Source organism: Nematolebias whitei, chromosome 3 (genome assembly GCF_014905685.2).
Source record: "Nematolebias whitei isolate Nwh7 chromosome 3, NemWhi1, whole genome shotgun sequence".
In the NCBI taxonomy this organism is placed as follows: domain Eukaryota; kingdom Metazoa; phylum Chordata; class Actinopteri; order Cyprinodontiformes; family Rivulidae; genus Nematolebias; species Nematolebias whitei.
The window spans coordinates 52,954,265-52,965,762 of record NC_056500.1 but is presented as its reverse complement, the minus strand read 5'-3'; the positions used below and the strand labels follow the sequence as shown (position 1 = coordinate 52,965,762).

The window sequence follows — 11,498 nt, the reverse complement described above, 5'->3', positions numbered from 1 at the left end:
AGCCTTGTCCTGCTCCAAATTTTTCAGGCAATCTATTAACTTCTTCTTGTAACCACTTCCTGGATCTCTTTTCAGAGGTTCATATGTGGTTAGGTACTTAGGGATCACTCTGACAACTCACCCTACAAAACTGTTCAATGCTAACTACACTGAGTTAATAAAACAATTCAAGAATGATCTGACCCGTTGGGAAGTCCTCCCACTCTCGCTGTTAGGCAGAATCGAAACTATAAAAATGAATTTACTTCCTCGTCTTCTGTTTTTGTTTTAATCATTGCCCATAAGAGTTCCTATTTCTATTTTTAATAAACTAAACAAATTAATATCACAGTTTATATGGCAGCACAAGAGACCTAGAATAAGACTTAAGACACTTTACTTGTCAAAAGATAAATGAGGAGTAGCTCTGCCTAATTTAAAATATTATTACTGGGCAGCTCAATTAGCTGCAATAGTCACTTGGATTAGAGGAGATGAAGAACCAGTTTGGAATCGAATAGAGCAGGGGGAGCTGAAGGGTATATATTGTCAACTTTGCCTTTTATTGATTCAAAATCTGTCATTAAATTGAAAATTGAAAATGAATGGATTAAACATACTCTGAAGATTTGGATGGAAGTAAAAAAAAATGTTGAATGACACATGATCAATATCTCGAGCTATGCCAATCGTGGGTAATATAGACTTTCCTCCTTCTGTATGGGACCAGGGGTTTAGAAAATGGAACACCAAATGTCTCATGACTCAACCAGTTGTTTGGAGAAACAGGTTTTAAATCTTTCTCACAGATTAGGGAGCAATTTGATCTCCCAGCAAAAGATATGTATAGATATATCCAAATTAGACATTACATTATGAACCATAAAAACAAAGAGAATTAATAAAGATCCAAATGATATAGAACAATACTTTATTTCCATTATAGAAAAGAAACTTCCAACAAAAATACATTTCTTTAATTTATATAAGAGGCTCTCACTTGATATTAACCAGAATACCTGGTATATTAAAGAGAAATGGGAATTGGAGTTAAATGTCCTGATAGAAGATGAAGTATGGGATAACCTGTGGAAAGACAGCCAAAGAGGGATTACCAGTCAGTTATGGAAAGAATTTGCCTGGAAACTGAAAATGAGGTATTTCCACACACCTCTTAATATCTCTAATTTTGCAAAGGATCCCTCAACTGCATACTGCTGGAGAAAATGTGGGAAAATAGGTGACCATACACACATATTCTGGGATTGTCCTGTTATCCAAACATACTGGAGGAATATCAAGGTGGAGCTTGAGAAAATAATACAGATGGAGGTTCCATCAGGTCCGTTGTTTTATATACTGGGGGTTATGTTAAATGAAGAGTTCAACTCAAATCAGAGATATGTAGTAAATGTTTTATTATTGGTTGCAAAAAAACTAATCACTGTAAATTGGAAAGACTTGAAACCCCCAACAATAATTGAATAGAAAGGGAGGGTTAAACAAGTATATATTATGGAAAAGATGACATCAGTTCTACAAATGACCACTGATCTTTTTGACCAAAGGTGGCGCTGTGTGGAGGTGTACCTGACATCTTGATGGGTGGTTCGTTGTGAATTTCAGAGGATTTGGGTCATTGCTTTTGTATATTTATTGTGACTATTTTTTTTAAAGTTGTGGGTAATTCCTGTGCTGTGCGTTTTTTTGTTTTTGTTGTTTTGTTTATTTTATTTATTTTTTTATTTTAGTGTTCAATGAAGGGGGAATGCTGTGTAAAAAATGAAAAAAAAAAGGCTTAAAATAAAAAGTAAAAAAAAAAGAAGGACCACACTCACCCTGCACACACACTTTTTGCCCCACTCCCCTCAGGAAGGAGGTTGAGGAGCATTAAGTGTAGAACCACTAGACTGAGGAACAGCTTCTACCCTGAGGCTTAGACTCATGAATCTCTAACCAGAATAATCACTGTGAAAAATCACATCATGTTGCTGCTGATCTGCTTCATGTTGCTGCTGATCTGTTTCATGTTGATGTGTTCATGCGTGCACATCTGCTCACACAGACTCGTGTACATGTTTGTGCTGATGTACAACGTAATATTTTTATGCTAGTAGTGCTTAGTGTATATTTAGTTGATGTTTTTCTTAGTTCATATCTTAGATGTTATTACTGTTTTTCTTTTACATTTTATTGTTGGATGTAACTGGGACCCTGTGTACATAATCTCATTCCACCACATGAGGTGCGAATGACAATAAAGAAACTCCGACTCTGTACTTGTAAAAAAAGACCATGGTAGAATAAGTTTAAGGTTAGGGTGATCAAGCGATGTGGATCAGATGCAGGCAGTCTCTCAGTGGTGATATGGTCTCAGCTTTTGTGTGCGTTGAAAGTTAGCAGCTCACTAGGCCCACCACGTAGCCTCACCACGATGTTGCACCACAAGACTGGCTCCGCATGAGACTGGGACCTTCCGCTCGATCTCCGCCGCTTCTTGTACGTTAGCTCCCTCTGCTAACTCACTTCCTAGGATAGCTTCTTTGAGACCATTGGTTTTTAAGTACCCTAAAAACCTTGCTTCCAAGATGTGGTAGCGGGCTTCGTCTCCGTCAAACCGTGGTGGAAGTCCCCTGCCGTGCATTGTTACAGCCGAAACTTTACTGGGCCCCATAACCTGTAGACATTTCTGCAGCAGGTATCCCACTAGTCACATGGGAAGCTCTTGGCTCGTCTTCACCATCTGTTACATACTGCTTTCACAATACAATCTGCTGACTGATGCATATATCATATTGATTTGGGCTAAAAGTTCCTCCTAACCTTATCAATCACTCAGGTTGCCTGTGAGAGGACATTCTCCACCCTGAAGTTGGTGAAGAACCACCTAAGAACCTCCCTCAGTCAAGAGAACCTTGAAGCATTTCTTTGGATGGCAACAGAGAAAGAGGTTCTGATGGAAATGGACAAAGAGGATATTATTGATAGAATATCGGACAGCACTGATCATCTACACTGCCGGCTGGTGGTGGTGGCCTGGGATGGTATCAAATTCCCAGCCTGGATTATTGTCCCAGACTGCCCCTGACATCCAACCAGTAGTTTAACAACTGAGTAGTTAATAGACCGTTAGGTGGACACTTCATGTGTAAATTATAAAAACTGGGAATTGTTAAGGGTCAGAAGCTGCCAGGGGAATGTTGATCACGATTTATGGATGTTTACCACTAACTAATGTTAAATTTATGTTGAAAGATGTGTGTGAGTTCAGAGAGTTCTTTTCTCTCAGATAGGAGCTGATTTGATCCTGCATGTGTGGCTGGGAGGCCGAGGTCATCATGGACTGTCTGTGAGGGTTGATTAGCATGTAAATAAAAAACAAAACCATAAAAAAACAATTCTTGCGCACTGCCCGGTTCAGACTCTTGCGACCGGGCTCTGAGTAAGCCTGCGAGTGAAAGTCTGCCCTTGCAAGTAAAAACTGATTAAATATCTTCTCGTGTCCTCAAGTGTGGCTTCTTTGAGGAATTAAGATGAATAGAGGATATTTTGTCCAACATAAGTTTCAATATGTCTGAGATGCTGAAGTTTCATGAAGGAATGGTATTAAAATGACCTTTAATAAAGGGAACAAAATAAAGTCATATTTACTCCATCATGGACGCTTCCTTGGTCTCCAGAATGTGGTCAGTGAGGATCCAAGGCATGGACATCTCAATGGGGAATTGGATCCTGCGGCCCATAGTGAGCTCCAGAAAGAACTCTCTGAACCAGAGCTGGGAGAGGTCACAACATTGCTGCAGAGTCTCTGCAAAGACAAGATGTAGAGGTTAGAACGCCATTAGGATTAAGAGGAGCTAAAAGATCAAACTGGTGTCTCTTCTTACCGCTGAAGTTCAGCAGGTGTGTGTAGAAGAAGGACTCCTTGTGAAACTTTTCAATGTCTAGAATGGTGGGACCCTCGAGTCCGCTGCGCAGCGTCTTCTTTGAGCCACTTTTGTCAGCAATAAGCGACTCCAGCATGGTCCTCACCATGTAGAGCTGAAGATTTATGAGCACAGAAACAAATAAACAAGGGACTCGGCACACTGGTGGTTCTGCCTCAACCATCACACAAATGGCATCAGTTCAAGAATTCTTTTTTCATTTAAAAAAATACAACTTTTCTTATTGTTGGATTCTTGGATGGAAGGTGAAACGTTTCTGCACAAAAAACAAGAAACTGTCCAGATGACCTGACTGAAAATTGTTGGATTGTATACCTGGATTATTGAGCATGGACTTTGATGGTTAACTTTTCTTATTCTTCCTCTATCATTACTTAAAAAAAGGAAAAAAAGAAGTGGTTTGCCAAGGCCCCCATCACGTACAGATCTGAATAGTGAATGTCATTTTTGACAGGAGTGTTTTTCTGGACTGGAATTGAACAGGGAATGCAGATTAACAGAGGTCGGTTTTGTTTCTGCTGCTCTGAGACAGTGCAGAGTGACACATACTGGCAGGTAGAGGGGGCCATTTTATCCACCACAGGTCACAATGACAGAACCAGGGGATGCCCACAATCTTCGACCACCCCAATCATACTTGTTTTATATATTTTTAATCTCATAGTTAATGTTGAATTATTGTCAGAAAGGTTGATTTTTGGTTAAGGTTGACGACTAATGATTGATCAAACTTTAATCAATCATTCAGTTCTAGCCAATTAACCAATGTTGAAAATATGTCATTGAATCAATGTATTGTGGTTGAATTTCAATGATTGAAATGCTAATGTCTAATCCAGTGTTTTTCATAAGTGGGGGGCCACGGCCCACTGGGAAGCCCCAGAAAGCTTTTGTTTTGTTCCTCTGGTCAACAGATTGTTGAAAAGTTGTTCTATTTCATATAGGCTTTGCCCTTTAAGGCTGTCGCTGATGGGTTTATATCCATTTGCGAAGCATCACACTGAAAAATGTAGTCCACCCCCACCTGCATTGTGGGTCCCACCCGGTCCGTATAAGTTACGTTAAGAGCGGGTAATCGGCTCCCAATTTTCTTCAGCAAGCTAATAACACTGACCTTCGACAAGATGTCCAGCTCCAACACCATCCGCTTGTGTCCATCTTGCAAGACCGGTTACTTGCTCAGCTTTGACCGGCACGACACCTGCGAGGGATGCCTGGATCCCCGCCACGTCGGCCGCGCTTCCTCCTGCCGCCTCTGTGACGATCTTCCACCGGAGGAAAGGCAGAGGAGAGCAGCCTTGTTTAAGGCCAACGTCGAGGACTGCCTGTCCGTGGCAGGAGACTGTTCGCTGGACGACGCGATCGACTTCTTCGACGCCAGCTCTCGGAGCGAATTGGATGGTTCCTCTGGGACAGGCGACGTCAGCAGCAGCCCCGATGCTCGCTCCCTCCCGGACAGCGCAGTGTTGGAACGAGGGGGGCCGAGCAGATGCTCGACCCCTCTGGGTTTTCCCGCCTCAACGGCCACATCGCTCCCTGCCGTCGGCGCACTCCTATCGGAGTTGCCCGACAGTATCCGAGAAGCTGCTGACATGAAGGGACTTCCCATTCAGGAGCAGTTTCATGGCCATGTTGGCGAACTCCAAGCAGTCGGAGGAGGTGTCAGAGACTGTGCGCCACCTCATCAAGCCGCGCGGCTCATCCCGCCCCCTGGCCCGCTGGAGAGATCATCGTGAGCAGAGGCAGAAGCAACGACGTTCCACGGCCGCTGCCGCGGCATCTCGCTCAGCTCCACCACCAGCCCCGCCCGTCAGAGACCAGCCCTCTTCATCCCAGCAACCAGCAGTTCAGCGTTTCCCCAGAGATCGCCAGCAGATGGCGCCCTGGGCCAACAAATCGCAGAGCTTACGGGGGAGAAGATTTTAAAAATGACGGCCTGCGGAGGGTGTGTGTAAAAGTGACACGAAAGTTGAAATAAATCATCATTCAATGATCAAAGTGTCTGTTTTTAGCCAGTCTGTAAGCTCGGATGAACTCACAGCGGCTGCACACACATCCTCCACACATAACGAGCCGGTGTCCTTAAATAAAGGTTTTTTTAAACTCACCGTTGCTCCAAGACATGACGAGACGCTCACACGACACAATGGTAAGCGAAATAACTCGTCGTCAACCCAAGCTGCACGATCCTCACCCAAGCGGTGTCAAACGCGCACTCGCGCGACGCAAACAGCCTTCACCCAAACGGCGTTGCATTGATGATGGTGCACACACAGCTCCCCGGCGTTCACCAGCTCACATCGGCATAAATGTGGGACCGCAGGTCGGGTCCGGTGAAGGCCCTTGTTCTCAGCAAGAGCGACACGCACCTCACCGAAGCAAACGCGTGCCGCCACGGTGCGGGCAGATTTCACCCACCGCGTCTCAGCGCTCGGCCGCTTACGGCAGCATAAGCGTGAGACAGCTGAGCGAACCCAGTGATGAGTCTTGCCTCCAGCGAGAGCGGCGCACGTCCCACCAGAGAAAACGTGTGCTCCCGCGGGGCTTGCAGCTTTCACTCAAACGGCACGGCGTAGATGAAGTCGCGCTCACCACTTCTCAACGCTCTCCCGCTCATGGCGGCATAGATGCGAGATCTCAAAGCGAACCCAGCGCAGGACACCGCTCACGGCAGGAGCGACATGCGTTTCACCGCAGTGGCGTCAAACGCGCGGTCACACGCTTTGCCTCAACACACACCGGCCCACCTAGACATAAAGGTTGGTCCGCGGTCTGAACGCAGCACACGGGCGCGTTCAGAGCCCTTTCGAGGAAGCCTCGCCTTGGGTCACGCGGAAAACATTCCCGCGACACATAATGGCGGTCGAGGCGGTGGACTGGATAACATCCATACCAAACATCATCACTTAAACGCGCATCCACTCCACGAACGTTACGCGGAGTGGCTAAAAACATGCTCGCCAGACAGATGGATGACCAGGTTGTTAAGCAAAGGGTATACGTTGCAATTTGCAACCCAACCCCCTCCGTTCGGAGGAATTTAGAGACGGTCCTGTCATCACCAGACCAGGTCTCATCCCTAAATGCAGAAGTCAAAGAACTTCTGGTAAAATAAGTGATCTCCAGGGTTCCCAACGGAGAGGAAAACACAGGGTTTTACTCATGTTACTTCCTGGTTTCCAAACGGACCGGAGGGACGAGACCCATTTTGGACCTGTCAGTTTTCAACAAGGCGATCATGGACAGACCGTTTCACATGTTGACAACCAGACAGCTGTTGGACAACATCCAGAGAAACAATTGGTTTGTTTCCGTCGACCTGAAAGATGCCTATTTTCACATACCGATCATCCCAAAACACACAGAAAATTCCTGAGTTTCTCCTTTCAAGGGATGAAGTATCAGTACAACAGGCTGCCGTTCGGGTATTCCCTCGCACCTCGTATGTTCTCAAAGTGTGTGGAGACAGCCCTGTAACCATTACACAGAGCAGGGATGAGAGTTTTGTTTTACCTGGATGACCTGCTGCTGCTGTCACGCTCCAGAAAGAAGGCAGCGAGACAGGCCCAGGCACTAAAATCACACCTGTTAAATCTGGGCTTTGCCATAAATTGGAAGAAAAGCTCGATTTTCCCGGCCCAGACATTTGTTTATCTGGAAGTGGAGCTAAACTTGACCACCATGAGGGCTCGTTTATCACAAACGAGAATCGACACTCTGAAAGACCAGCTCCGCCACGTAAGACCTGGCAGAGTGATAACAGCTGTTTCCGTTATGAAGCTGTTAGGGATGATGTCGTCAGCTCACACGTGGTCCCGCTGGGTTTACAACATATGAGACGCCTCCAGAGGTGGTTTGCGCGTCTGTGTGTGGATCCAGTAAAACAAAAGAGACGGATGATCACTGTCCCTCCCTCCGTGAGAGCAGACCTCCGACACGGGGGAAACACCCTGGTTCTGTCGGAGGGAGTCCCCATCAGCAGACCCACGTCACACGTATCAGTCTTCACAGACGTGTCATTGTCAGGCTGGTGGAGACATGCCTATCTCAAGCTGTAGGGGTGCTGTGGCCCCATCACACATCAGCCCACATAAATGTTTTGGAGTGTCGCACGGTGCTGAACGTGATTCAACACTTTGCTCCTGTGCTGCAGAATCAACACATTTTGATTCACACAGACAAGGTGACTGCTGCATACATAAACCGGCAGGGGTGTGTGCGCTCAGCCCAGATGTTACACATTGCGCGAAAGCTACAGTGTTGGGCACACCAAAATCTGCTCTCCATCAGAGCAGTTTACATACCCGGTGTTCTGAAAAAAAGGGGCAGATGTGATGTCCAGGGGCGGTCCATGTCACGGGGACTGGACTCTCCATCCAGACCTGATGGCTCAGACGTGGCAGAAATTTGACAAAGCAGCTGTGGACCTACTTGCGACACGAGAAAACGTTCAGTGTCAACTATGGTTTTCTCTGAGCCCGCGAGACGAAGCACCGCTGGGGGTGGATGCGTTTGCCCAGAGCCCATGGCCCAAAACGCTTCTGTACGCGTTTCCTCCACCTCCTCTGATTTTACGGTTCCTGAACCGAGTTCAGGAGGAGGGATTGACAGCTCTCCTGGTGGCCCCTGAGCACGTGAACACACCATGGTTCCCAGTCCTGCAATGCCTGCTGTCGGGGCGCCCGTAGAAACTGCCGTGGAGGGAGGACGCTCTCCTCTAGGCAGGAGGAGCGATCAGGAGTTACCCAGAAATAGGCCAGCACCTGTGGGTCTGGCCGCTGAGCGGATCCGCTTGGAGAGGATGGGTCTCCCACAGGATGTAGTGCGCACAATCCAGGATTCATGTGCTGCATCTACCACAGCGCTGAACACATCAAAGTGGACAGCTTTTCAGCGCTGGTGTACAGAGAAAGGTGTAGAGGCCACCTCATGTCCAATAGGTGGTGTGCTGTCCTTTCTGCAACAGCTGATGGACAGGAACTTGGCGTTCAGCACGATTAAAACGTACCCTGCAGCCATCTCTTCCTGCCACGAAGGGTTCGGAGACAGAACAGCTTTTAATCATCCGCTGATGAAGCGTTTTCTAAAAGGTGTTCAGAGACGCAGCCCTGTTTCATGCCCACTTGTTCCACAGTGGGATTTAACGCTGGTCCTTCGAGCCCTGATCAAAGCTCCATTTGAGCCTATGGATCAGGTTCCACTTAAATTCTTGTCTCTTAAAACAGCCCTGCTGCTGGCTTTAACATCCGCTAAGACAGTGAGTGATTTATCTGCCCTCTCTGTTGCTCCGTCATGTCTCAGAATTCAGGCTGACGGCAGCTCAGCTGATTTAAGACCAAACCCAGCCTTTATGCCTAAAAACATCACAAGTTCTTTTAAATCAAGAGCAATATCGTTGGAGGGGTTTTTCCCTCCCCCCCACAAATCAGAAGAAGAAACATCTTTCCATCTCCTCTGTCCGGTGCGGGCGTTGACGTGTTACATAACACGCACAGTTGCAATGTGTCAATCTCAACATTCGTTTGTGCATTATAGAGATGCAGGTCGCCCGTTATCCACCCAGCGTCTGTCACACTGGCTGTGTGAGGCCATTTCTGAAGCCTACAGAGCATCAGATTTAGAGCCTCCTGCCAACCTCAGAGCACACTTGACCAGAGGTATTGCATCTTTGACTGCCTTGCATAATGGTATGACAATGCAGGACATTTTGCACTGCGGCCGCGTGGTCAACACCCTGCTCATTTATTCGCTTTTATCTGCGTGATGTGACACTTCGTTCCATGACACATTCTGTCCTTAATGCTCTAACAGAATGAATGTTATTGTTTTCATGGAACTCTGTTTAAGCTCACATCTGTCTGCATGCTTCACAGTGTGAGATGTTGTTATCAGTCACAAGTTGTGTCTGTTATTTTGGTTCTATTGTCACTAATCAGTTCATGACTATTGTTACCAATCAGTTCATTTGATTATAATCAGTTCACTTGTTATTATTAATCTGTTCATACTGTTCAGCCATGAATCAGTTGGTTCGTGCCCCCCCTTTTTTTCAACAACTTCCTTCCCCGTTGAAAGTTTCCGGGGCGTTCATGCTTTTCAGAACGCATAGTTACACAACATGCGTCTGTGCATGGCACACATAATTACGCAATGCGTAATTACGCACATGGGGAGTTGAGTGACAAGACGTTTTTTGGGCAAGCTTCTGTCTCATACGGTGTTCGAATGGACCCAGTGGGGCGAGGACAACATACGCTTCGCCCTTAACCCATCAGCGACAGCCTTAAAGGGCGAAGCCTATACGAAATAGAACGTTGGTTACGTACTGTAACCCCAGATTCTATGAGTATATGCGTAGCCCTTTAAGCGTCGGGCCTCACTGGCTCCTAAATGGTTGAAGAAAAAAGCTATTTGGGACCCGATTACCCGCTCTTAACGTAATTTATACGGACCGGGTGGGGCCAACACAGCAGGTGGGCGTGGACTAAATTTTTCAGTGTGATGCTTCGCATATCGGGATAAACCCATCAGCGACAGCCTTAAAGGGCTACGCCTATACTCATAGAATCTGGGGTTACAGTACGTAACCAACGTTTGCAGGTATGCTCACCCCCACCCTACTGCTCCTCTTCCTCCTCCCTTCTTCGAGCTCTGGGTCAGAACAAAATTTTATCAATGTGCAGAGTTTATCACATTTTTAAATTAAGCACCATGTTGAAAAAACTGGGTTATTTTTCTCTGTACATTTTCTTACTTGCCTGTAAATAGTATTACTGTTTGTGCCTAATGTGAATTCACAAAACTTCTACAAGTCACAATAAGGAGTGGATCAGTCCATGTTACACCACTCTATTTACACGAGTGGTATGTCCCAAAAACAGAAGAACTTCAGGCCATGCATTTGACTCAGTTTGAAGCTGCCTCATTTGTAACTGGCTCTGAGCACTTCTGCAGTAATTTTTTTTAAATTACTTTTATCTTAACTATGTTTATTGAAAAATAACTGCGTTGTTTTGTTCTTATGCTGCCTTGATAAATAGTAAGTAAATCGGCAAGGCCTGCTAACATGGAACCTGCTAACAGCCAAACAGATTTATTTCTTTGTCACTTTTGGTGCCTTGTTTTTGTATTTTGTTGCATGCTTTGAATAGATCCCAGTTTGTTAGTTTTGGGGTTGACTCTGTCCTTATTAATTTAACTGTGACATGTACAAGACAAATGGAACCGTACGGTTTGTGTCCTCAGACATATAAGTACATTATTTTTTAGATGAATTTCAAAACTTTTCAAATGTTTCATCTTTCTAATCGCTAAACAAACAGACCAATCGCGTGCTGAATGACATGCTAGTCAGCCTATCAGAAGAATGCATATTGGGTGACATACGAAAACGTTGGTTACGTACTGTAACCCCAGATTCTATGAATATAGGCGTAGCCCTTTAAGGCTGTCGCTGATGGGTTTATCCCGTTATGCAGAGCATAAGCACTGAAAAAATTTAGTCCACGCCCACCTGCTGTGTGGGCCCCACCCGGTCCGTATAAATTACGTTAAGAGCGGGAAATCGGCTCC

General features: G+C 45.8%; 1 protein-coding gene across 1 annotated transcript in view; it reads right to left on the bottom strand.

Annotated features, from left to right (window-relative positions):
* Positions 1-11,498, bottom strand: part of cyfip1 (cytoplasmic FMR1 interacting protein 1) — a gene marked incomplete at its 5' end in the record, with an annotated part of 159,045 nt that overhangs the window by 70,509 nt on the left and 77,038 nt on the right. The window contains 2 exon segments of the mRNA XM_037698324.1: positions 3,631-3,787; positions 3,867-4,020. Of these exon segments, the coding sequence (XP_037554252.1) occupies positions 3,631-3,787; positions 3,867-4,020 (311 nt within the window).